This window comes from Myotis daubentonii, chromosome 3 (assembly GCF_963259705.1).
Source record: "Myotis daubentonii chromosome 3, mMyoDau2.1, whole genome shotgun sequence".
Classification (NCBI taxonomy): Eukaryota; Metazoa; Chordata; class Mammalia; order Chiroptera; family Vespertilionidae; genus Myotis; species Myotis daubentonii.
This window is the reverse complement of record NC_081842.1, coordinates 201831082-201858401: the sequence shown is the minus strand read 5'-3', so window position 1 is coordinate 201858401 and position 27320 is coordinate 201831082. Positions and strand designations below refer to the sequence as shown.

The 27320-nt window shown below is 50.2% G+C and overlaps 1 protein-coding gene across 1 annotated transcript in view; it reads left to right on the top strand.

Moving 5' to 3' along the window:
- The first annotated feature begins 8012 nt into the window (after positions 1-8012).
- The window catches only part of OPRD1 (opioid receptor delta 1), a 32655-nt gene continuing 13347 nt past the window's right edge, over positions 8013-27320 (top strand). The window contains exon 1 of the mRNA XM_059690530.1: positions 8013-8431. Coding sequence (XP_059546513.1) covers positions 8205-8431 — 227 coding nt within the window. The 5' untranslated portion in view covers positions 8013-8204. The remainder of the gene's footprint in view (positions 8432-27320) is intronic.

The window sequence follows — 27320 nt, the reverse complement described above, 5'->3', positions numbered from 1 at the left end:
CAAATCCTGCAATTTGACACTTGTGAGTCACTCCAGGCAGGGCCCAGCACACCATTCAGTACGTGTACCCAACACTGGCTAAATCCCACGGGTGGATTCGTCTAAATCTGGGATCACTGCTTCCCAACGTCAAGGAAGGAAGGTTGATCGGTAAACATGGTTATTGGAATAATAGTACCAGCCAAGACAAGAGTTCATCGAATGTTTCCAACGGGGTCAGGCACTGCAACAAGCTCTATATTTGCATCGCCTCATTCATCTCCTGCACAATCCTATGAAATACGTATTATTCTCATTTCCTCCTTACAGGTAAGGGAACTGAGGCTTGACGAAGTTGATAAACTTATCCAAAGTCACATAACTAGCATGTGACAGACCCAGTGCTCAAACCCAGGGTCCCTACTCTTAATCACAGAACGCCACCTCTCAGTCTCAAAACAAAGATGCATTTATGCCAATAAACCATGTCTGTTTATTTCTGGGTCACTCTTTGTAGAATGTGACCCGAACACTGGTGCATCCTGTAGGAATGCTTTAAGCTGCAATGACGACAACAACAAAATGACGAGCCATTACGGAGTGGCTTAAACAAGAGGTCTTGAAGCAGGCAGCCCAGGGCTGGCGCACTAAGAGCTCAACAGCGTCACCAAAGACTCAGGTTTGTTCTGTCTTTTTACAGAAAACCTCACCATATTAGCTTTTCATCTTCATGCTTATTGCTTAGTGATTGCAGGATGGCTGCTATAGCTCCAGGCATCATATCAACATCCCAAGGGGTTTGGTCAAACAGTCTTCTTCTGATGGGGTTTTGTTTTCTTTAATGGAAAAAAAAGGCCATCAGTAGATTTCTCTTAGCATTTCATTTGGTTATGTATCTCCCCATAGACCAATCACTGATGTGGGAAAGTATTATGATGGCCCCTGCTTAACAAGTCATCCCAAAACCTAGTGCCGTGGTCAGCAAACTGCGGCTCTCGAGCCACATGCGGCTCTTTGGCCCCTTGAGTGTGGTTCTTCCTAAGCCTTAGGAGTACCCTAATTAAGTTAATAACAATGTACCTACCTATATAGTTTAAGTTTAAAAAATTTGCCTCTCAAAAGGAATTTCAATCGTTGTACTGTTGATATTTGGCTCTGTTGACTAATGAGTTTGCCGACCACTGGCCTATTGGCTTGAAACAACAGCCACTTATCCGTCAGCTGTCAGTGGATAGCTGAGTAGTTCTCTGTTCCGAGCCGGGCCTGCCTGATCTTGGCTGGGCTTGCTTGTGCGCCTGTGGTAACTGTTGGGTCTGCCGGGGTTGCCTGGTCTAGGATGGCCTTACTTATTTACATACCTGGTGTTGGCTGGTTGTCAACTGGGGTGACGGGTAACTGGGTCTTTAATTCCGCAGGCTCGCTCGAGCTTGTTTCCATGGCAGCAATAGAGTTTCAAGAGATTGGGTGGAAGCAGCAAGGCCCTTTGGGGCCTGGACTCTGACCTGGCACTGTCGTTTCCATCCTAAAGCAAGTCACAAGGCCAGCCCAGGTATGAGGGTGGGGACGTGGATTCCACCACTTGATGGGAAGAGCTGCAAAGCTGCGTAGGGCGTAGATGCAGAGAGCAATGAAGAATGTGACTATTTTGCATTCTACCACAGGTTACCGTGATTTATTTAGGCCAACTCATCCCCTGGGGTACAGAAGAGGCTCCCTTCTCCCCAAATCAAGGAAACATCCATACCCCTGGTCAGGGTACAGTTGCAGGGAATCAGGCAAAGACATGGTTGTTGGGCAGATGGCTGACAGTGTCTGCACAGGGGACTCACCCAGGCACAGGGAGGAGGAGGGAGACTTTGCAGCTTTAATTTCTCCAAGTCACCTTCCTTTTTCTGAAGAGGGTGATTTCCATCTGTCTTTAGTTGATGTTTGGCCTGGGCCTCATGAAACTCAGGTGTAAAAGCAATTTAAAAACAAACAAACAAATTTGAACTCTGCCTCTGCCGCCATCCACCAGGGTTGGAAAACCCAGGGTCACTCACGGAGGATGGGGCCTGGGTGGGTGGTCGGGTCATTCTCCTCTCTAGGGTTTGCATGACCCAGGGATGTAAGGGGAGCATGGGAGAGGGTTAGGTGACAAAAGGGCTGGGGAGCCTGCAGTGGCATGTTCCAGGCAGAGGAACCATCACTGCTAACACATATTGAGCACTGTCTACATGCCAGGAGTATAAAGCAGATACTTTTGTTGTCCCCATTTTATGAAACTCAGAGAAGTTAAGTAACTTGCCCAATGATGTATTGTAGAATTGTATACCTGAAACCTATTTAGTTTTATTGACCTATATCACCCCAATAAAGTCAATAAACTTTTAAAAAAAATACATTTTTATTGATTTCAGAGAGAAGGGTGAGAGATAGAAACATCAATGATGAGAGAGAATCATTGGTTGGCTGCCTCCTACACACCCCGGCAACCTGGGCATGTGCCTTTGACCAGAATCGAACCTGGGACCCTTCAGTCCAAAGGCCGACACTCTATCCACTGAGCCAAACCGACTAGGACAATAAACTTTTTAATGAAGTAAAAAAAAAAGGAACTTGCTCAAGGTTGTGCAACCAGTAAGTGGCTAAGTTGGGATTTTAAATTCAACCAGTCTGATGCCAAAGCTCCCCTCTTTTTTAGTTTATTTATTTTTTAAATATATTTTTATTGATTTCAGAGAGGAAGGGAGAGGGAGAGATAGAAACATAAATGATGAGAGAGGATCTTTGATCGGCTGCCTCCTTCACGCACTCCTACTGGGAATCGAGCCTGAAACCTGCTCTCTAGGCATGTGCTCTGACTGTGAATCAAACCGTCACCTCCTGGTTCATAAGTCAATGCTCAACCACTGAGCCACACCAGCCAGGCCAAAGCTCCCCTCTGAACCACTTAGATTAACCTGGAGGTGAGAGTAGCAGGTTATCTGGAGACCCACACATAGTTTATTTTGGTTGGAACATAGTGTGTGAAGGGAAAGGTGGTACAACAAAAGGCTACAAGATAGGGGTGACAGTGAGCATCCTGTAGCCATGTGACTGCTTGAAGGCAGCAAGGGAGGCCCTGCAGGGCTATTTCAGTAATTTCAGCAATAAATGGTGGTGCCATCGGACTGGAAGATGATAGTAAGAATAAAGGACAATGGTAGGATTCGTGGGTTATTTAGGAAGAATGGACAGGACTTAAGGATTGGTTGCAGCGGTTCTCAGCCTGTGAGTCGCGACCCCTTTAATGGTCGAACGACCCTTTCACAGGGGTTGCCTAAGACCATCCTGCATATCAGATATTCACATTGCTATTCATAACAGTAGCAACATTACAATTATGAAGTAGCCACGAAAATAATTTTATGGTTGGGTCACAACATGAGGAACTGTATTTAAAGGGCCAGAAGGTTGAGGACCACTGGCTTAGAGGGAAAGAGAGAGGGGAGTCAAGAATGACTCTCAGGTTTCTGGCTTGAGCAACCAGACGGATGGTACTAACCCTATTTCTTTCCCCGATTTGCTATGTATCCTTGGGGCTCTCACCCAGGCTCTCTAGATATCTGTCTTCTTAGCTGTAAAACGAAGATAATGAAACCTGACCTTCCCATGTATCCAGATGGTGTCAAGATAAGATGAAGTCATCAATATGAAAGTGCCTCGGAAAGTCAGAAGTGCTTTGCCAGTGTAAGTGGTTATTATTTTATGGATGTTGTTAAGGTCCTCCCTCTCCGGGGGCTTGCAGATGGAGCCAGACTGAAAGGCAGCCCAGGGGAGCTGCCTGCTCACTCAGAGGAGCCGCTGTATTTTCCATCAGGCGGATCTGTCTCTCTGGCAGGTGGGAACCACATTCCCACGTACTAAATTGTTAATAGCTTCCCCGGGGAGTTCCTCTCTGCTCCGACTCCTTCTGTGATTTCTGTTTCTCCACTGCTGACACCTTCTGATGCCCCCAGTTGGCTCGGGATTTCCCAAGCGTTTATGTTTTTGTGTTTTCCCCTGAAGTCAAGGATGCGGGGGGGGGGGGGGAGCCCCAAGCAAAGCCTGGGTTACCATTGTGTAACCCAGCCATGGAGGGCTGTGTCTACCCTGTGCTTGACCAAGAGTAGGGATGAACTCAAGGGGAAAACTGCCAAGCAGAGGCAGAAGCGATGGAATCTTAAGTTTTATGGGGTGACTTCCTAAACCATTTTAAAATATATATATATAGCTTTATTGATTTCAGAGAGGAAGGGAGAGGAGAGAGAGAGAGAGATAGAAACATCAATGATGAAAGAGAATCATTGGCCGAAACCGGTTTGGCTCAGTGGATAGAGCGTCAGCCTGCGGACTCAAGGGTCCCAGGTTCGATTCCGGTTAAGAGCATGTACCTGGGTTGCGGGCACATCCCCAGTAGGAGATGTGCAGGAGGCAGCTGATCGATGTTTCTCTCTCATCGATGTTTCTAGCTCTCTCTCTTCCTTCCTCTCTGTAAAAAAATCAATAAAATATATTCAAAAAAGAAAAAAAAGAAAGAGAATCATTGATCAGCTGCCTCCTGCATGAGCCCTGACCAAACTCTTAGAAAGGGCCATTTAAAATTGCATATACTAGTATATGTTTTTTTGGGGGGGCAATTTTGATATTCTGTTCATGTAGTTGGTCATTTACATCTTTCACAGCTTCTTTTTTGTTTGTTTTTGTTAATCCTCACCCAAGGATATTTTTCCATTGGTTTTTAGGGAGAGTGGAAGAGAGAGGGAAAGACAGAGAGAAACATCGACATGAGAGAAACACATCGATTGCTTGCCTCCTGCATGAGCCCTGACCAGGGTCCAGGCTGGGGAGTAGCCTGCAACCAAGGTACATGCCCTTGACCAGAATCGAATCCGGGGCCCTTTGGTCCGCAGGCCAACGCTCTACCCACTGAGCCAAACCGGCTAGGGCTCTCTCACAGCCTCTTGATTTGAGCCTGTTTTAGAGAGCAATGGTCTTACTCATCCTGACGGTTTAATAACGATGTTCAGGCAGCCTTTCTCAGTTGGCAGAGCATCTGTTGTTTCACCAGATTCTCACCCATTCTGCACCTCTCTACCTTACAGAAGAGAACTAAGGCTCAGAGAAGTGAAGGGAATCTTTTTCTGTCTTTTGCCTCCACTATAGCTATGGGTTTCCACCATAGCATCTCTGTATCCAGGAGGGACTCAAAGAAACATTGTGAAATGCAATTAAAAAAAAATTGCTTTCAGCCCAGAGTGACTGGAGCATGCCATTGGGGTAGGAGTAGGGGATGGAGTCGCAAGAGGACAGCAATAAACCCTGGCTGGGACCACCCTGGGAGGGACCAAATGCAAGGCCAAGGAGTGAGGGTAGACTTGCTTGGTGATGGCCAAAAGCCAGGGACGGGCATGGAGCTGGGATCTAGTATTTCAGTTCCAAGTGCGATGTGATTGCAGAGTTTATGCAAAGGATTTTAATTGCTTAGAATTCCTAGGCCTGCATTAAGCTCTGTTTGCTCTGTCTCCCTCAGCAAAATGAGAGCTCACCAAAGTTGGAACTGAACTACCTATTCACTCACTCACTGAGCACCAACAACTGTACTAAGGTGGGGGTACAGGAATGCACTAGACCTGTTGTAAAGGTGATGCACAAAAATCCAATGAGGGTATAAATACTATGTAAGACATTCTGTAAAGAAGAGGCTCATGATGCTATGAGAACAAATAACAAGGGGAGCCCTAGCCGGTTTGGCTCAGTGGCTAGAGCGTAGGCCTGTGGGCTGAAGGGTCCCAGGTTCGATTCTGGTCAAGGGCACATGACCGGGTTGCAGGCATGATCCCAGTAGGGACATGCAGGAGGCAGCCAATCAGTGATTCTGTCTCATTATTGAATTTTCTCCCTCTCCCTTCCCCTCTGAAATCAATAAAAATATATTAAAAACAAAAACAAGGGCCTTGGTCCAGTTGGTGGGATGGGGGCAGTGAATGGAGTGATGGTTAAGCTGAAACCTGAAGGATGAATAGCATTTAGCCTGGGGAAGTGACAGCCTTCCAAGTGGAAGAAATAGAGTGTGTAATATCCTGAGGAAGGAAAACGTTTGGCTTGTTGGAAGGGTAGGGAGGGGCCAGAACTCCAATAAAGTAGCTCTCCTCTTTCTTGCCCCAATTTCTTCAGAAAAGTCTTTTCTGAGCCTCCAGCTCAGGCACCAGAAAAGTCTCTGAGTGTCAGGCCCTTTGGGACAGGGGAGAGAGTTTTGGCAACACATGAGACCACAGAGCGAAAATCACCTCTCTGAGGAGTCCTTAGATCAGCGGTTCTCAACCTGTGGGTCGCGACCCCTTTGGCGGTCGAACGACCCTTTCATAGGGGTCGCCTAAGACCATCCTGCATATCAGATATTTACATTAAGATTCATAACAGTAGTAACATTACAGTTATGAAGTAGCAACGAAAATAATTTTATGGTTGGGACGCAACATGAGGGACTGTATTTAAAGGGCCAGAGGGTTGAGAACCACTGCCTTAGATGGTTAAGTGGGAAGCCTGGGGGTGAGAAGTCTACTGTAGCTGATTGAGTGGCTTGGGCAGCAGCTGGGAGGGGCAAAGAGAATGGAGAGGAGGGTGAACTTGAGAATTCTGGCTTTGCTCTTCCTGGGAAAGGGTAAGAGCCTTGTATATAAATGGATGACTCAAGCCAGAGAGTGATATGGGTGAGGGGTCCTTGCCAGCCACTCTCAGGGCCATGAGCATCACCCCAAAGCCTCCAGCTCAGGAACCCAATGTGGTCCCATTCCATTCATCTAACCAGTATTTTCTGAGCACCCACTCTGATCCTAGCCCTCTGCTGGGTGGAGAGATCAATCAAGCCTGGTTTCCCCAAGGAGGAAACAAACTCAGGTAGAAATAATTGCTCTATGGAATAATTTAGTGCCTAGCTTAGTCTTCTCATCTGTAAAATGGGGACAGTAATAATAGAATCTACTCCAAAGGGTTGATGCATGGATAAAGTGCCAGGCACAGAGTGATGGTTGGTAGAGAGAATGTTCTGGGAAGGACAGGAGCCCCAAGAAGGAGGATGGTTCTCGGCCTGGACAGGTCAGGGGAGGGAAGGAATATGAGAAATGCCCCCCCCCCTTCCAGTGGCATTTGAGACCTTCCCCCACCTCATCCCATTCTCTCCACACCTGCTCCCTTATCTTGTCTTCTTCCTGGCCTCCTCTGAGCCCTCTGACCACAGTGCCTTTGCACATGTGGACATGTGGTTCCCTAAGTTAGTTACTCCCAAACTTCACATCTCACCTTCAGTGCCATTTTGTCCTGACCTCTGTGTTTTGTAGGCGCTGCCGCAGGAAAACCTTCACTTACCTTCACTTTCCTCCATTTGTAACTCTATCTTCATCGGTGCAATTTTAGGGTTGGTGTCTCCCCTTCACTGGACTGAAGGTAGGGCGCAGAAGGCAGGGGCCACACCAGCTTTCGTGCACTAGCGGATCCCCAGTAGTTCCTGGCTCTTACCAACCCCCGCCCAAGTCTGCTGAGTGAATGAATGGGGTACAAGAAACCATGGATACTAATGGTTATTTACGGAGCACTTACTGTGTGCCTCGCACTGAGCTAAGTTCTTGACTTAATTAATCTCTGAGCCAAGTGGTGTGATGATCCTCATTTTACCGAGGAGGGTAATGGAGTTGAGAGGTTAAGTGACTCGCTCAAGGTCACTGTTCCTTAGTGCAGGGTGAGAGGCAAGATTCACCTTCAGGTCCTTCTGACTCCAAAGCAGCCAAGGTGTGTGTGTGTGGGGGGGGGGGGATGGGGAGGGGGTGTCCCGGCTGGGGTCGCGGACACCCGAGCCCAAGGAGCATCTGCGGGAGAGAGTCCGGCCCAGCTCCAAGCCGGCGGTGCAGCGCCCGCCCCCGGTCGCGGGCGCAGACGGGAGGCCGCCTCCGGGCCACGTGGTGCGCGCGGCGGGCGCGTCCGAGGAGCCCGCAGCGGCTCCCAGTTAAGAGAGCTCCGGGCGCGGAGAACAGGCGGGAGGGCTCCCGGGCCAGGGCGGGTGCGGGCGGCGAGGCGGGCGGCGGAGGCGCGGAGGGAGCGGGGCGGCCAGGGCGCTGCAGCCGGCGGCGTCGGGGCCTCGGCCTCCGCCCGTGGCGCGCTCCACGCCTCTGGTCTCTGCGCCCAGGGCGCACCGTGGGGACTCACACGGCGCCGGCCGCCCAGCCGCCATGGAGCCGGCCCCCTCCACCGACGCCGAGCTGCAGCCCCCGCTCCTCGCCACCGCTTCGGACGCCTTTCCCAGCGCCTTCCCCAGCGCGGGCACCAATGCGTCGGGGCCGCCCGGCGTCCGCAGCGCCTCGTCCCTCGCCCTGGCCATCGCCATCACCGCGCTGTACTCCGCGGTGTGCGCCGTGGGGCTGCTGGGCAACGTGCTCGTCATGTACGGCATCGTCCGGTGAGTCCGCTGCCGGCTGGCGCCGCGGGGCTGGGCCCGGGTGTGGAGGGACCGCGGACTCGGGACCCTGACCTGGGACCCCGAACTCCCCGGGCCTCCTCCGTACTTTTCTGTAGGGGGCGCATGGGGCCCAGCGGCAAGACCACTTTCATTGGGAGAGGACGCTGGGTTTGCATCTCCGTGTGTGTGTGTGTGTGTGTGTGTGTGTGTGTGTGTGTGTGTGTGTGTGTATGTGTAACTAATGACACGGGATCATCTGTTGGCATTTCCTTCTGCATCCGGCATTGGGGGACAGTTTGGCGACAGTCTGTGTGTCTGCCAGTTTGTGAGTGGGTGATTCTGTGTTTGTGACAGTACAAATGCTCTGTGTGTTTGGACTTCTGAACCCCGTAGGGGTGGGCAGAGGTGTTTGAAGTGCCAGGGAACTCTGGGGGAAACGGCTGTGTATAGGGTCTCTATGCAGGTGTGTGTGGGGGGGGGGGCGGGGGGAGGGGGGGAGACACAAGAGAGTGTGTCTGCAAGGTGCTGTGGGGCACTCACCACACCACATTTGGTGATCACCTGCTGGGTCCCTGTGTTGGTGTGTGCTTGCCCCACACTGTCAATTTGTGATTCTCTGTGTATGATAACGTGACAAGGTGTTGTTTCTCGTCAAATCCTTGAAACGGCGGCAGGGGCATCCAAAGTGCCCCTGGACACTGTGTTTATGCAGCTGTGTGTGCATTTGCCAGTGGAGAGCCCATGGTTCCTGGGGACCGTGGCCAACAGCTGTGGGTCAGCCAGTCTGTTCTTTTTATTATTATTATTTAGTACATTTTTATTGATTTCAGAGAGGAAGGGAGGGGAGAGAGAGAGAGAAAGAGAGAGAGAGAAACATCAGTGATGAAAATCATTTATTGGCTGCCTCCTGCATGCCCTTCACTGTCCAGGAATCAAACCATGATCTCCTGGTTCATAGGTCGATGCTCAACCACTGAGCCACACTGGCCAGGCCAGTCAGTCCTTTGCTCCTGTCCCCCGTGGTCATCTGATCGGGAGCTCTGGATGTGATTTTGAGAGGCCTCAGATCCATTTCACAAATGCACTTCCCATTTTCACCTCTTCTCTCTCTCTTTTTAAAATATATTCCATTGATTTGTCCTGTCAATATAATATTTTTTTTAGCAAGTTCTAATTTATTCATTCAGTTTACTCTTCCCCTCCTCTCTTCTAATAGTCTTTTCCTGCCAAAGGCAGCAGCGGGGTGTTTGGGCCGGAGTTTGTGCTTTCACATCAGGAAGTAAGGCTCCTTCTTGGTATCCATGAGCCTCTCATAAAGTCTAAAACATCATTGTCTTGCCCCAGCAGCAGCCCCCCAAACCAGCTCTACTAGTTCAGACATGAGCAAAAGGATTGAAAGGAAACTCCTATTCTTGTAACAACAAAGATGCCTTGGTATTTACCGTTAGTTGACAATGGGCCCTTGTGCTGGTTGATCGAGGGCACAGCCCTAAACCTCTCTGGGCTGTGGTGCCACCAGGCAAGGCGGAGGGAGATTGTGGACTCAGAAGTTGGACGTGTGAACTGTGGTATCAATCCAGTCACCGATGCCCACAGAGCGGGAACAACCATTCCCCCTGCCAAACCTCCCACCTGCCTCAGTTTCCCTGTCCTAAGGATGGAGACCCAGTCTCCTCGACTGGGAAGTATGGGGTTTCTGCAGGGCAGAGCTCAGTGCACTGGAGTACAGTATTGGATGTGGTGTGTGGGTGTTGAGGGGGCTTTGGCATCCGTGAGCTCTGGGGGATCTTTGCTCCCCCGGGAAGAGTGGACGTCACAGAATTTCCTGTGTTTTCAGGGACTCATCAGCAGCTACAGTGGGCAAATTCCCCCAGCGTCGGCAGCATTGATCTTTGCTTTGTGTTTCTGTCAGTGATTCTCTCCACTTTGCCTTCTGAGATAGTGTTGGACCAACCTGTGTATGTATCAGTCCCAGCTCTGTCATGAACTGGCTTTGGGACTTGGGTGAGTCACCTCGTGTCTTTGAGCCTCACTTTCTTCATCTATAGAATGAGGTCCTAATAGGACCTTCTTCAACAGGGTTTTGTGAGGTGTCCATGAGAGAGCATATGCGATGCAGCTGGCCTGGTGCCCGGGCCCAGTAAATGGAAGCTGGAGAGGGGAGTTTTCCAGATCCTTCTAGTGTCTATTAAGGAGGGGAGAGGGAGGGAGGCACTTGTCCTAAGGTGGGCCTGAGAGTGGCTCCTGCTCTGAGGGTTCCAGGTTCCTGGCGTACACCCTCTCTTGGGGAGCCCTTGGTGCTCGAGTCTGAGGAAAGCTGTGTCAGTGTGTTCAGTCCCACTTCCAGCCTCTTCTCCAGGGCCTCTGGCTGGTGGGCTGATGAGCACAGCACCCCGCTACCATTGAGCTAGGCCGTGGTTGGCAAACTTTGGCCCTTTCAGTGTGGCTCTTCCACAAAATACCACATGCGGGCGCGCATGTATAGTGAGATTGAAACTTCGTGGCCCATGCGCAGAAGTCGGTATTTTGTGGAAGAGCCGGTATTTTGTGGAAGAGCCACACTGAAGGGGCCAAAGAGCCACATGTGGCTCGCGAGCCGTGGTTTGCCCAGCCGCAGTTTGCCGACCACTGATAGGGGAAGGCCTCACTTCTGAGGGTCCACTCAGGGGAGGCCTCAGGCTCAGCCTGCTAGGGGTGCTCCCGACCAATCTTCCTTCAATCACATTATCAAATGCATCTTGCTGCCCTGGCTGGTTTGGCTCAGTGGATAGAGCGTCAGCCTGTGGACTGAAGGGTCCAGGGTTTGATTCCGGTCAAGGACACAGGGGTTGTGGGCTTGATCCCCACTGGGGGACATGAAGGAGGTGGCCGATCAATGATTCTCTCTTATCATTAGTGTTTCTACCTCTCTCTCCCTCTCCCTTTCTCTCTGAAGTCAATAAGAAAATATTTTAAAAGACGCATCTTGCCAGCAGTGTAGCTAGCCCCCAGAGGTCCCCACTTTGCATGACCATGGCCAACTGTGATAACTGTATATCTGGGTCTGAATGACTTAATCCTCACCTCCTCCCTGACCGGTAAGCATTGGAATCCTTAGCATCATCCCTATTCTACAGATGAGGAATCGGTGGTTCAGAGAGAGGCAGGGCGACTTTTTCTCCTAAGGGCCCACAGCTAGCCTAGACCCGGAGCTGGAACCCTGGTCTTGTGACTCCACGTCCAGAACTTTTTCCAGAGTTGCCTGGGATAGGCCACAGTCAAAGAAATGCATGGAAGGAGGGGGCAGAATCTGTCCCTCCTCTTGGCCTAGAAGCCTCAGAGTGACGGGGCCTAATGGACTGTGATCCTGCATGTTACTCGGCCCATGTATTTCAGGCTGCTGTCCTTGGGGGAGGGGCAATGAAGGAGGATCCAGGTTAGTCTTCCCCCACTGCGTGGGAGACGAGGGGCAGGGTGGCTGCCTGGGGCTTGGCTTCTGCTGGTAAAGTCCCAAGAGCAGTGAGGAGAGGGGCGCCCCGGACAGAGAAAAGCCTCTGCTCTCTCTGACTCTCCATGGAAGGCCTGGCACAACCAATAAGTGAGTCAGTTGATTGGTTGAATGAATGAGTGAGTGAGTAAGTGAATGAATGAATTCTGCTTGTCAGTTCTGAGCTTAGGCATTTTGGAGTGCAGGGGGAGGTTTGCAAGGGAAAATCCAGAGGCCCCTTGGGGCAGGAAAGCCAGCTGGCATAGTGGCAGAGCTGGGGCTCCGAAGCCAGACATAACTAAGTTCAAATCCTGAGTTCAAAGCCACATGCTGGCTGTATCTTTGGGCTTGTGACGTCACCTCGGAAGCTCATTTCTTTGCCTGTAAAGTGGGAATACACTGCATCCCGGGTTGTGAGGATTAGGTGTGATCATGTGTTGTAGCTGAGCCTTTCAAGCCCTTTGAGCACAGGGCGGGTCTCCGTGTGATGGAATGAAAAGAATTAATTAATTCAAGAGGATTCTATGGAGGCACTGTGCTAGATGCCGATGAGGAAATGGTGAGGAAACAAATACCCGGCCCCTGCCCTTATGGAGCTTAGGGTCTGGTGGGAGAAATAGAGGGTCATTGGTCAGAATCCAGGGAGCTGAATAAGCTTAAGTTTGTAGCTGTGGGGGCTTTGGGGTCCGGGGAGGGTCTCACCTGGGCAGGGAACTCAGAGAAGGCCTCTGAGATGCTGAAGGATGGCTGAGGGGTAACAAAGTAAAGAGCTGAGGGAGGCCCGGCTGGTGTGGCTCAGTGGTTGAGCATCAGCCCATGAACCAGGAGGTCCTGGTTAGAGTCCAGTCAGGGCACATGCCCTGGTTGCTGGCTCATCCCCAGTAGGGGGTGTGTAGGAGGCAGCCGATCAGTGTTTCTCTCCCTCTCCCTTCCTCTCTCTGAAATCAATAAAAATATAAATTTAAAAAGCTGAGGGAGGAGCCTCTGATGGGAAGACTGACACAGATGAGGGGCTGGGAAAACAGAGCACTGGGATCCGACATCACTCTCCATTCCTCCCTCCCCCACCTCCTGGGCCTCACCCCACCTCATGGGCATGCCCGAGAGGCCCAGGCATCCCGCTGGGTGCAGAGAGGGGCCTCTGGGAATCACACGTTTGGCGAACAGCCTGTGGTAGGGAGACAGAGCGGGCTGTGGAACAGACAAGAGGCCCAGACAAGCTCCCCTCTCCTCACTGCTCTTGGGACTTGGCCAGCAGAAGCCAAGCCCCAGGCAGCCACCCTGTCCCTAGTTCCCACTCGGTGGGGACAGACTAACTTGGATCCTCCTTCATTGCCCCTCCCCCCCCAGGGCAGCAGCCTAAGATACATGGGCCGAACGACAAGAAGTGTGAACAGGGTTTTTCAGGACATGTGGTCCCCAAGCAGAGCATCACTCCCTAGTCTGTGGTGTGAGTTCGGCGGGCGGGGGACTCTGTGGATCCTCGGAACAGATGCTGGACAACCCGTTTCTGGGCAGAGTCAGTGCTTGAGCAGGGCTGGTATCTCAGAGTTCCCTCTGGGCAGGGTGGAGTGTGAAGAGCTTAAGGGAGCCCCTACCTCTAGCTCCCTCTCTTCTCTCTACACGGCCCAGACCTTCCTGGTTTGCCTGCTCCAGAATCCAGGGAGCGGAACAGAGTTGGTGCTTTCCCACTTGGCTTCTTGTCTGTTCCACAGTCTGTCTCCCTACCACCCCCTCTCCCTGATCCCGGTTTTGGCAGATTTACACCCTGCGATGTCTCTTCCACCCCCACCCCTGCCCCTCTCGATTCTCTGCTTTAGGCGTGTGCTCCTTTGCCCCTTGATCTCTCCCTCAGCCCCTGTCTCCTTGTATTAAATGCTGGCTCTACCGCCTAAGATCTTTAGCAAGTTGGACGGCCACTCTGCCTCTGTTTCTTCATTTGTAAAATGTGGATCCCAGTACCTGCCTCATAGGCACCTTTGTCCTAAAGATATGATGACGTTGATAAAGCATGGTGTTTTCTCTCCCGCCCCAGGGGGCTGTAGCACAGAGCAGGGAGGGGAGGTTGGGCCAGGCCACGTGGCTGGGGAAGATGGCAACAGGGCCTGGCTGGCTGTCCCCTCTGTCTGCTCTGTGCCACGCATTGCTGGGATAAGTGCTCAAGTGTCAACTTTGCAGGGTTGGAACTCTTGATTTCGGGGGCTCCTTGCCTCTCGTGCCCCTCCCCTCTCCTGTGGCCTGGGTTGGCCAGGAGAGATCCCCGTGAGGTGACACGATGCGGCGCAAAGGTCACAGCTGGAGTTCAGGTAGCGCCCAGCCTCCGTTCCAGCTCAGCCACATCCTGGGCAAAGCCTAACTCCCCTGAGCCTCCTTTCTGCATTTGTAAAATTAGGGTGATCTGTTGTGGATTATTGGAAAGATTAGTGAGCTCATGCATGCGAAAGGCCATAGCCCAGCACCTGGCCCCTTGCAGGCCCTCAGCACGGCTGGCTGTGGTTGACCAGCACCCCTGCAGCTGCTCCAGGCACGCATAGTTCGTGGCTGTGAGGCCAGATTGTCTGCATTTTCCACCTTGGCCCTCTCCGGCTTCCTGAATTGTCTGCACATTTACTCACTCAACAAGCATTTGCTGATGCTGGCCCCTGCCAGAGCCGTCCGGCTCAGCTCCCACTGCCCAGACCCTTCGCTGAAGCCTCAGCACAGCCCCTGGCTTCTAACACAGCCACGTCCCTCAGGACTCCTGGGTAGTTACAACTCCAGGGAGGAGCGCAGCTTCCCTGGGCTGTGGGATTTTGGGGCTCAGGAGGTGGTGGAGGTGGGGTAGGGCATTCCAGGCAGAGGGAACAGCAGGAGCAAAGAAGGGTTCCGCGGATTTCCTGCCGAGGGCAGGGCTGGGAGGCTCTGACGTGGGAGAGGCTGTAGGGACAAAAGCAGGGAAGGCCTTGCCAGCAGGTGTCCTCCTGGCCATGCGTGTCGGGTGCCTGCTGTGTGCTGAGCTTCAGCCAGGCTTTGGAGCCAGGGGTGAACCCACCAACTACGTCTCTGCCTTCCACAGTTCCCGCACATGTTAGAGGAACTCCGTGGACCAGCCCCCGGTAATTGCAGGGAGTCATTCTGGTGGGGATGGGGAGGCGGGGAGACAGGACTGAGGAAGGAGACAGCTGGCAGGGCTGTGCTAGGGGCTGGAGGTCGAACGGAGGCTCCAGTTTCAAGCCTGGGCAGTGGGAGCTGGGGCTGGACAGGATAAGGTGGCCGTGCTGGGAAACGAGGAGCTCTGGGTCACAGGCCGTGGGGGGAGGACTTCGGAGCAATGTCTGTCCAGAATGGTGTTCAGGAGGATGAGTTCGGTGTGGGTGGGTGTGAGGTGGATTGGGCGGGGAGGGCCTCAGTGTGGAACCAGAGAGGCCAGCTCTGGGTGATGGAAGAGAGAGCTGTGTGACCTTGGGCTGGCCCCTGAAACCCTGGCCTCAGTTGTCCCCCGAAGCACTGTCAGACCTACAGGAAGTCAGGAGGCTGCCAGGTGACTCGTGGTGAGGCCAAGCAGGGAGAGCGAGCAGCAGCCCAGGCTGGTGCTCCTGCCCTGCCTTCTGGCCTTGCCCGGAGCCAACACTTCCCAGGCCCTGGGTTCATTCCCTGAGGAGTGTGTGTGACTCAGACCCAAGCCACTGAGCCCAGGAGTCACAGAGGGCACCGAGGGGCCTCGCCCGAGCTCCTGCCATGTGCCAGAGGCCTCTCCAAGCCTCACAACAGCTCTGTCGCGGGGACTGGGCATTCTCACGGGTGGGTGAGGGAGCAGGTGCCCCTCACAGCCAGATGGTACAAATCCAGGTCTTTCTGACGGCAAGTCCTCTCCACTTCAGCTCTGCTCCTGCTGTCCACGAGACACAAGAGGAATGGGGGCGAGAGCTGGGGGAGGAACAGGGGAGATTGTACACCTCTGAGGCCTCTGTGTGGGTAACAGCTGATGGGAGCCTGGACATTGGAGCCAGACTGACCTGGGATCACGTCCCAGCTGTGCCACTTACTGAGAGAGTGAGCTGGGGCCACATGTACACGACCTCTCGGAGCCTCAGTTTTCTCATTTGTGAAATGGGAGTAGCAATAGATCCATTGGGGGGGCGGTTAGGAGAAGTTCATGAGGCATGACGTGAGGGACTGCAGCACAGAACCAGGCATTTAGTAAGTATTCAGCAAACATTTTCTATTATTATGTCTACTTAGAAGAGGAGTGAGACTTGCTTCTCATTCATTTGATCGATATTTATCAAGCCCCATAGGAACCAGACTTATTGGGTGGATACTACAGGGAAACTTGATCAGTTCAATATTAGAAATATTCTTTTACTATAAATGTAACACAGTGGTTATTTCAGAGAAAAGCTTTGCCATTTTGGTGTATTTCTTTCCTCTCTCTCTCTCTCTCTCTCTGTTTTAATGACATGACGATCACACTTTATTGAAATAATGAGCACATTATATAAACTATTTTGTAAACTGCCTTTTCACTTAACATTATCTCATGCGCATGTACTCATGGTATCAAACACTCTCTGAAAACATGATTATTTTTATGGCTGCATTATATGAATGTATTCTATGTGGGGGGGGATTTACATTATTTCTAATATTATGCAAATCAAAATAATGCACCTGTGAACATTCTGGAACACTTATGTTTGTGCACATTTCATATGATTTCTATAAGAAATTTTGCAATTGTCAAAGCTCTCCAAGAGCTGTGTAATGTAGGGAGCGCCCCGTCACGGGCGGTGTGCAAGAGGACACCGCATAAGCACTGGTGCAGGTTTGGCACTGCAGATTTGGGTGGAGAAAACATAAGACAAACAATTCCAGGCTCCTCTCACCATGGCTGAGATTTGAAGAATGCTTCTCAGATGTGATCTCAGATTCCCCCTCTCCCCTTCCTGGCAGATGATGCCTGGATTTTGAGAGGAAGGGGGGCTGTGCAAGGCATGATTTCATTAAGCTCAGAGTCCTGGGACCTCTAAATCCAATTGGCTACCCAGCACATCATAACATGCCCAGGAAGAGGGATAATCGCGGGGCGAGTAGAGCAGAAAGCCTGGCTTAAATGAGCAATTTAGGCCCCATTATCAGCTGGGAGATATGGGGTGGGATGGGGCATCTGGGTTGTGCTCTGTTGATTTTTAGCTCCCCGTGCAGCTGCGAAAATCAGCCGCTTTGTCTCTGGCCTGGGTGGGTGTGAGCAGAAAGAATCATGTCTTTCTTTTGTAGCTTTCTGAGTCATTCTCGATAAGTGGAAAGAACTCAAACTTCGAAGTCCTTCACGGCCCAAAATCCCCATTCAATAAACATCACACAGAGAGAGGGAGAAGCAGCCTCGCTCTTCTCCCTGCAGAAGTAACCTTTTCACCAAGGCCTAGAATTTTGAATCATGGATGATCATTCTCTCTCTCTTTTTTTAAAATATATTTTATTGATTTTTTACAAAGAGGAAGGGAGAGAGATAGAGAGTTAGAAACATCAATGAGAAAGAAACATCAATCAGCTGCCTCCTGCACACTCCCAATTGGGGATGTGCCCACAACCAAGGTACATGCCCTTGACGGGAATCGAACCTGGGACCCTTGAGTTCGCAGGCCGACGCTCTATCCACTGAGCCAAACCGGTTAGGGCTGATCATTCTCTTTATTGAACACTTATGTTGTGCCAGGTGCTCTGCTTAGAGATGTGTATATAGTTTCCCATTTAATACTTATGCCCATATTATAGATGAGGAAAGGTGAGTCTCAGAGAAGTGACAGTGACTCAAAGTTCTGATCTTAGAGCCCACACTCTTAACCACTGCCCTGGTTTCTGCCACCTCGTATGTCAAGTGCAGCCCGTCTGATTTACAAATGAGGAAGCTGGGGCCTGGGACATGTTCTGTGTCTTTTGAGTTAGTGGCCAAGCCAGAGTTGGAACCTGCTTTTCCTAATCCCTTGTCCCCTCTTCTTGCATTTCTTTCCACACTTAGAATTTCCTGGGCTAAGGGAGAGCCAAGGAGTAGCTAGAAGTAGTAGTTCTGGGAGCATGAGAAGTGGGTTCCTGCCCAGGTCAGTCCAGCCTGAGTGCCGGTGACAATGCCTGACAGGCCCCAAAGAACCCTAAGTGTCGTCTGGCAGCTGCTGGAGAGGGAGCCACATCCTTAGAGGTGGAGAGGTTGGGATTCAAATCCAGGTCTGCTTCTTGCTGGCTGTTCACCACACTGAGTCTGTTTTCTCATCTGTGAAATGGGGATGATAGAAAAATACTTGATTGTCCAGAGCCTGTCACATAGAAAGAGGGACGACGCACACAAAAATAGATGGTCATGAAATAGTGTTTTCTTTTAAAAAAAAAAATTTTTTTATTGATTTCAGAGAGGAAGGGACAGGGAGAGAGAGAGATAGAAACATCAATGATGAGAGAGAATCATTGATCAGCTGTCTCGTGCACGCCCCCCATTGGGGATTGAACCCATAATCCAGACATGTGGCCTGACCAGGGATCGAACCGAAACCCGCCTGGCTCATAGGTTGAGGCTCAACCACTGAGCCGCACTGGCTGGGCTGAAATCGTGTTTTCTAATTGCAGTGTAATTGTTCCCGTGTTTGCCTTCCCTTTTACACTGGCTGCTCCTGGAGGGCAGGGACTGTGTCCCATTCATCTTCTGTCTTGTTTCCTAGCTCGATCCCTGGCCCTAAGGAGCCATCACTAAGCATTTCTTAAATATCTAGTTGACACTTTGTGCATGAGATTCCCTCTCTTGAGTTGGGTTCTATAATAAAAATCCTCCAACTACCAGACAAGAGGGAAGTAAAATGTGCAGGGACCTCGGGTCTCAGTCCTCTCTTGAATAACCCCTTCTCAGCCCAGGAGATCTTTCCTCCAGGGGCCTTCTCTGACCCCCCTCCTCTGTGTTCCCACAGTGCCCTCCGTGGGTCCCATTACAGCGGGGACCACACACATTTTCAAACACATGATTGCTCATCTCTGTCTCTACCCCCCAAATGAGCAGATGTGTGGTGGTGGTGGGGTGTGTGTGTGGGTGTGTGTGTGGGGGGTAGAATCCTTTGTTCAAAGCTGGATACTCAGGTGTTTGGTCAGTAGGTGTTTGTAGGAGGGATCTGTCCTCTTTCCAGAGACCCATGGGTTGACCAGCCACACTTGAGGAACTCTGTTGTGTCCGACTGCTCCATCCTGTGATCCAGCCATCCGTAAGCCTCTGTGGCTTCCACGAGCATATTGTGGTTCTTGAACTGATCGGTACAAGGAGTCTGCCCTGTTTGTTGCTGACCTGGCTGGCCTCCCTGCTCATGTTCAACTCAGTGGCCCTGTGTTTCCATATTCCAGCCCTTAAGCTTCTGTGACACACTGGGTCTCATTATAATGAACCACCTTCCTTCCTCAGGCTCTGCCAAAACGGAGACAGCTAATTAATTTCTGGCCACTCGCCACTCCTCAAATGGTGGACAGGGCTGTCGCTTGCAGCCCTTGCTGCCCAGCCGCCTCGTTTTGCCAGTCGGAAGAGCAACCACCCTTTGTCTGCAAACAGAGGGAGCCCCCGCTGGACCCCTGCTTGCTGGCAGCTGCTTTATTTAAGCTGTTCCCACAATGGGCAGAGCCTTTGTGATCGCTGCTGTCGCTGTGCCTTGGTTTCCTCATTTGTAAGACAAAGGGATTGAACTTGCCATTCAGGGAGAAGAAGGTGTGGTAGAGGTTAGGAGTGTCTGAGCCTCAACATTCCTCACCTGTAAAATGGGGTTGCTACCGCTCACCTCCTGTGGTGGTGGTGCAGATACCATGGGACAATGAACACACACGTGGCACTTATTTAGTCAGTGCTCGGTGAATACTCTCACCAGCCATCTTTCCTTTCAGTGCTACCATTCTATATTCCTGATGAAAAAAAGTCCTTTTGTTGGGAGAGCTGGAGAGTGGAGCAATTTTAACAGACATTGCTTCTGTGTTTTAGGCCACGGCTGGCAACATGGTGAACCCTCTCTATTAGTTTCCTTGGGTCGCCGTAACAAATGACCATAAACTGGGTGGTTTAAAGCAACAGTCCAGGAGGCTAGAGGTCTGAAACCAAGCAGAGCCACGCTCCCTCTGAAGGGTCTAGCGAAGACGCCTTCCTTCCTAGCTTCTGGTGCTCATGGGCAGTCCTTGGCCTCCCTTGGGCTCACAGCTGCATCATTCCAGTTTTAGCCTCTGCTTTCACATGGCTGTGTTCCTTCTCTCTTGTGTCTCTGTGTTTCCTTTTGTAAGGACACTCACCAGTCATTGGATTTGGGTCCACCCTAATCTCGTATGGCTTCATCTTAGTGAATTTCGTCTGCAAAGACCCTATTTCCAAATAAGGTTGCATTCTGAGGTGCCAGGTAGACGTGAATTTTGGGGACACCAATTCAACCCAGTACACTTCCTAGGCTCACTCTCCTCCTGTGTGTGAGGGTGATAATAGTAGTAATTTCATAGGGTGGTTGGAGTCATCAAACGAGATCATCTATGTAAATGTCATGGTAGAATTCTGTAGACTGTCAGGACCGCCGTGTAAGCACTGAGTCTGTGTAGCTGCTGTGATGGCGATGGTGGTGAAGATGACGACGATGATGGGGACGGTTCTATCCATGGACCTACGTTACCTTGGTTAATCATTGGACACGGACCTAGAACACAGGCATCTACTAAGAGCCCAGAGCCGCTTCAGGAATTCTGGAGCCTTGGACAGGAGCTCCCTTCCCTCTGGCCTCAGCTGTCCTGAACCCTCACCTGGGACTCATCCTGGGGATGCAGCTTGGAGGAATAGAACGTGGCCTTCCAGAAGTCAGGAGAGCCAGTACTCTAAGTTAGAGAACGTCTAACCTTGTGCCTTACATCTTTCCCTCTCCAGGCCTCAGTTTCCCCATCTTTAAAGCGGGAGAGGAGTTTTTAATGAATGATTGCAGATCAGAGTCTCTTCTAGTGCTGAAGTTGCAGCACAGGGCTCCGTGTCCCACCAGCGGTGGCGGGTTACCAAGGGCCAGCACTGAAGTCAGGCTCCTGAGACACCCCAGAGCAGCTCCGTAGGTATCACTCTAGACCTATTTTCATCTGGACAAGAAGAGAAGTTACTGTTATAAGAATGTGCCTGGCCGTGTGCTAGGGACATCATAGGCATGAACTCACGCGGTACTCACCACACACCCTCATGTGGTAGGATCGATATACCCAGTTCACAGATGAGCAAACTGAGGCTTGGAGATGTTATAATTGCCCGAGGTCAGACTGTTAGTTAGAGGCAGAGCTGGGGCTTAAATATATTGTGTCCAGTGACAAAGTCTGTGCTTCTCCCTGGTTTGCACCTTTACTATTTACGGGCTGCCGTAATACATTACCACAAACTTGATGGGTTACAGTGGTTCTCAACCTTCTGGCCCTTTAAATACAGTTCCTCATGTTGTGACCCAACCATAAAACTATTTTGGTTGCTACTTCATAACTGTAATGTGGCTACTGTTATGAATCGTAATGTAAATATCTGATTTGCAGGATGGTCTTAGGCGACCCCTGTGAAAGGGTCGTTCGACTGCCAAAGGGGTGGCGACCCACAGGTTGAGAACCGCTGGGTTAGAAGAACAGAAATGTATTCTCCCACAGTTCTGGAAGCCAATAAAAAATAATGTCTGCAGGGCTGTACTTCCTTGGAAGGCTCCTGGGGGAATCCTTCCCCACCCCTTCCCGTTTCTGGTGGCTCCAGGCATCGCTTGGCTTGTGGTTGCATCACTCTGATTTCTGCATCATCCTCACATGGCCGTCTCCTCTTCTCCCTGTGTGTCTCTTACAAGCACACTGGTCACTGGAGGTAGGGCCCACCCAGATAATCCAGGATGGGCTCCTCTGGAGAGCCTTAACTTAATCACATCGGAGAAGACCCTTTTTTCAAATACGCCCCCGTCACAGCTACTGGGGGTTGGGATGTGGACTTGTCTCTTTCAGAGCCACTTTCTTTCTTTCTTTTTTTTTCAAGTAAAATTTATTATAATAATATAAAAATATGGTATTAAAAACATTTATTAAGAGAAGTAACTTCAGCCCTGACCGGTTTGGCTCAGTGGATAGAGCATCAGCCTGTGGACTGAAAGGTCCCAGGTTTGATTCTGGTCAAGGGCATGCTCCTTAGTTGCGGGCACATCCCTGGTAGGAGGTGTGCAGGAGGCAGCAGATCGATGTTTCTCTCTCATCGATGTTTCTTTTCTTTTTTTAAAAAATTAAATCTTTATTGTTCAGATTATTACATTTGTTCCTCTTTTTTCCCCCCAAAACTCCCCTTCATCGATGTTTCTAACTCTCTATCCCTCTCCTTTATTGTAAAAAATCAATAAAATATATTTAAAAAAAAAAAAGAGAAGTAACTTGAGAGGTCTTCTGACTTTATAACTGAAAAACAATGAAAATTGTTCTGTGCTTCCCAAAAAACAAACAAACAAACAATGCCACCTATCTGCCACTTTTTTTTTTCACAATAGGGAAATTCTAGTGTTACTCTACCTATTTCAATTTCGGTTTATTTTTTTTATTTTTTTTAAAAATATATTTTATTGAGTTTTTACAGAGAGGAAGGGAGAGAGATAGAGAGTTAGAAACATTGATGAGAGAGAAACATCGATCAGCTGCCTCTTGCACATCTCCCACTGGGGATGTGCCCGCAACCCAGGTACATGCCCTTGACCGGAATCGAACCCGGGACCCTTCAGTCCGCAAGCCGACGCTCTATCCACTGAGCCAAACCGGTTTTGGCTTCGGTTTATTTTTTAAGTCACCTTTTCCTCAGAAGGAATGCTGGCCTTCTGAGAGAAAATGGGGTATTTATAACCCAGAGGATCTTCTGTTGCCTGATTTTCAAAGAAAGTTGGTTTTCATCTGACTTAGCTAACTTTCATTCAGAAAATTTTAATAAAATACATTTAAAGCTTGGTATTGTGAGCATGCAGAAGAAAAAAAAATAAGACTAAATAAAATGAAATAAAAGCTAGAATTAAAAGCCTCTAAATTGTACAAGTGACTACTAGTCTGACACTGATTCCTAAAACGAGTCCTTGTGCGCAGTGCCAGCCCCAGGTTTGTCCCACCGACTCTTACAGGACGTATATGACGACAACAATAATCAAAACTTACATAGAAACTTATTTTTCCTCAAGTTTTTGTCCTGTGGATGTGAATCACTAAGCTCACACATTTCCCACTTTAAGGAGATAAGGCAAAAAAAAAAAAATCATCTTTGGAGTTTGCTCTGGTTTAAGCTTCATGGAGTAACACATAGGAGGCTACACATCTGAGGTTTTTCATCTGCGTGGGTCCCTTGGCAAGAAAGTCAGAATCATTGTCACTCTCTTCCGGGGGCTCAGGTTTCTGGACCTGCGACTAGGTTGAGCTGGAGAGAGAGCAATGCTCTCATCTGCCATGTCCATTTCACTGTCCTCTGAGTCTTCATCATCATCGGCGTCCCCCCCCTTGGATTGTGCCCATGATGCGTTTGCTAGGTCTTCTTTGCACGAGCACCTCCCTGGCTGTCCGCGGCTTGGACGGCCTCAGGGCCACTTTCAGTTATGGAAGCCTTGGTGGTGACAGTATCTGCTGAGTGCCTGGCCCCTGACGGGGAGGTGCAGGCAACGGGGAATTTCTGGAGTGGTTTAAAAGTAGAAGGAGATGAAAACGTTGTGACTTGGGGGGCCTGTGTGACAGGGGTGCCGCTTCAGCTGACGTTCTGCCAGCAGTGATGCCGGTTCGGTAGGCCATACGTGAAGACCACATCTGGTAATGGGTGGAGGAGCCAGCCACGGGCAGAGACCTGGGAACCTGTCCTCAGGAGCCATCTGCGCTGGCTGGGACCTATGGCCATGTGGATCGAAACGGCAGATCCCACAGAAAAGGGATTTGGCCTCATTTACTTGCCTGGAGAGATGGGAGAAGCCAGGCCTGAGCACCATCTGTGCCCGTGACGTGATTTCCCTGCGTCGTCTCGGGCCCTCCATTCACCTAAGAAGTGGTGTCTTCTTCACTCAGATAATCTCATTAATGAGCACATGAGGGCAAACCAAGATGGGCGCTCCAAGAATGGCCACACCGCGCTGAGAAGGCCGCTGACCAACCGGCCGTAAGAGCGGACAGGTACCGAGCACTTCCTTGTGCTAACTCAGGTCTCCCCAAAGCTGGATGAGATGTGTACTGTTACTATCTCCACTTTCCACCATGTGGGAGGCAGGAGGGTTAGGTTTAGTTTCTGGGATTCCATGGGCAGAACCAGGAATAATAGTGCCAGGTAAGAAGGAGCCAGTCTTTAGTCCCGCTCCATCCCCTATCCCCCACCTTCCCCCACCCCCCAAAAAAAGAGAAAGAGAAAAGAAAGAACTTGCCTACCCTGTGAGTTGTGCCAACAGCGGGATGGGTTGTGCCTGCAGGTGGGGGCTTTGCTGTCTCCAACACACTCAAGTAGAAACTGCAAAGCCATGTGCCTGGAGGGCCGTAGCGGGAATGCCCTCTCTGTGAAGTTTCCTTCTAGCTCAGATTCTAGGATTTCTTTCTCTAGGAGACCATCAGATCGCTGGGTGCACGACGATGTGTATCACAGCCTTATCTATAATAACAAAAAGAGAGGAAACAGCCTGTGTGTCTTTCAACAGGGGATGTATTAACTAACTTTCTTTGGGAGGTTTAGTATCTCTGAGTGAGACTAGATCCAGCCTGAAGTCTGTTCTTGAGCTAAAAATGACTTTTATCCTCTTAAAGGGTTGTTAAATAAAAAAAATAAAAAAGAATATGCAACAGAGACGTTATATGCCCTACAAAGCCTAACATACTGACTCTCTGACTCCTCAGAAAGAAGTTGGTTGATCTCTGGACTAGAATAACAATCAGTTTGGTCACCAAAATCTTTATTAATTTATATGTATGGTGCTCTGGCTGGTTTGGTTCAGTGGATAGAGCGTCAGCCTGCAGACTGAAAGGTCCCGGGTTCAATTCCAGTCAAGGGCACATGCCTGGGTTGTGGGCTTGATCCCCAGGAGGGGGCGTGCAGGAGGCAGCCAGTCGGTGACTCTCTTTCATCATTGATGTCTCTGTTTCTCACTCCCTCTCCCTTCCTCTCTAAAGTCAATAAAAATATATTAAAAAAAGAATGTAGTTTAAAAAATTTTGTTTTTATGGTTATAGAAAGATGGTCACAGCATAGTTTTGAGAGAAACAGGTTACATAACAGTATTAGAGCAAGATCCCAATGATTTAAAACAGGGTATGTGTGTTGCATGCTATCTGTAACGATGGTCTGTAAAAGTAATGATGTTTTTAAAGCTTTCTTTATTAAATCATTCTGTATTGTTTGAACATTTTATAGTGAGCAGCTGTTATTTTTGAGCTCCCAAAAGCATTTGGGAATAAAATTAATTCTAAATACTCCGGCAATCCACGCTGTTTGGGACCAAGTGAGTTTTGATCGAGGCTGAAGCTATTTTCTTCGATTTGGTTCCTCTGGTACCACAAGGTGGATCAGACTGTGGGTTGGTGCTCTTACCTTGTTGCTGTTACTGTCATTGTTTTGGTTTTTAGATCTCTTGCCCTGACTTTGACCCACATGGGGCTTTGTGTATAAATAGAAAAAAAACATTCCCCTCAGTTTGGTTGAAAACAAAGGAGCTACTTGGAGAAAGGATCTGACAGTATTTCCCTTTGCTGCCGCAGAGCTGAGTCACTTCAGAGTCAGGGCAAACAGGGTGAGGCCCAGATGTCCTTCAGGGGACCTGGACTCGTCCAGGTTGGAAGGAAGGAATCGAAGAAGGAATGAAGGAGAGAGGTAGCGAGTGGGGAAGGGCTGTCCCAATCTGAGCTCTTCACTCCGTGACTGGTTACTTTCAAGGGTCAGGACACTGAGACTCCTCTGCCCACAGGGAGTCCTCCAGGCAACGCTGTCCCCTGTGGATAGCATGAAGGGGACACGGGTTTTGTCTGAGGATGTCCCAGTCTAGTTTGGAAGGCTGAGTCGCCAACATTCATTCATTGACCAAATGTGTTTGGACACCTGCTTTGTGCCAAGGGCTGCTGTAAGTTCTAGGCACATAGTGGTGACACGTTTTGGGGAACGTATGCTTTAACTGTTCAAGAGAATGTGTGGGGGGCACACAGAGTACTCTGGATTCATGAGAGAAGCGGAAACCGAAGTCCAAGGCAGACACTGGGGTTTCAGGGAAGGGCTCTGGGTTTGAATCTGCTCAGCCTCTTTCTGACTGTGCAACCTTGGGTAAGTTCTGTGTGAATTGGGAATCATAAGTACTGTCTACTCTGTAGGGGTTCTGTGAGGACTGAATGACGCAGAACGCTTTTCCAGTGCCTGCTACGTAGTCAGTGTCCAACAAATGTTTGTTTTCTATTAAAACACAAAACAAAACAAACGCAGGTGTAAGGAGTGCATCAAACCATGCCTGAGCAGACCTTACACACAGCTGTTCATAAATACTGGCTACTGCCCCTCGTGACCAGAGGGGTATATTTTGTGCTGCAATGACCTCCCCTCCTTGCCCCATAAGTAGTAACTCCCCACTGGGCCCCGTCATTGTACCTGTGACATTGTTCTGATGTTTATTGGTCTGCCTCTCCCTGACCCCATCTGGATTGTGAGCAGATTGTCTCCAAAGCCCGGGACATAGCAGGGTTGAGGAATGTGTGAAAACCAGACGAATGCTATAGAGCCAGCCCACCTCTGGACCAGTGTACTCCACTCGGTCCTGGCCTCCGGACTGGGGCCCTGGCCATGGCCAATGCTTGATAAGGTAGTGCAGGTGGCAGGGAGACAGTAAACAGCAAAGCACAGACCCGAGGGGTTATGAGTGTGGGTTCTGGAAACCAGTTCGAAGTTTGCATCCTGTCACTGCCGCCTCCTAGCCATGTGTCTTTGGGAGCGCCATCTAACTTGGCTCATCTGTAGAACGAGCATGGCATTAACACTCAGGGTTGCAGTGAGGATGAGATGAAATCATGCATTTGGCAGCCAGAGAATATTGCTTAAAGGAAACAAACAACCCACACAAGCTGTCAGACCAGGCCCATCGAGGCCTGCACGCAGGAGGGAACGCGTTAGCCTTCTTCTGGGCGCCAGGCACTAAGACGTCAGCCAGTCTAACCAACTGCCCCCGGGGTGCCTACGGGAGAAAATTCTTACGAGGAGCTTGCTTGTCATCCGAGAAGCCCAGCTCTTCAGAGCTCAGGAGGGTGTGTGGGTTTAATGTGGCCCTGCCTGTGCTGCAGTCACACCCCGTCTCCTTCAAGTGGAAGGGAAGTCAGTAGAGGTGGTGATGATCTCCCCTGACAATGGGCTGTTTGACAGAAGACAGGAGGGGTTTAGAGCTCCGGAACTTGTATGATGAAGCCTCGCTGAGGACTGTGATGTTC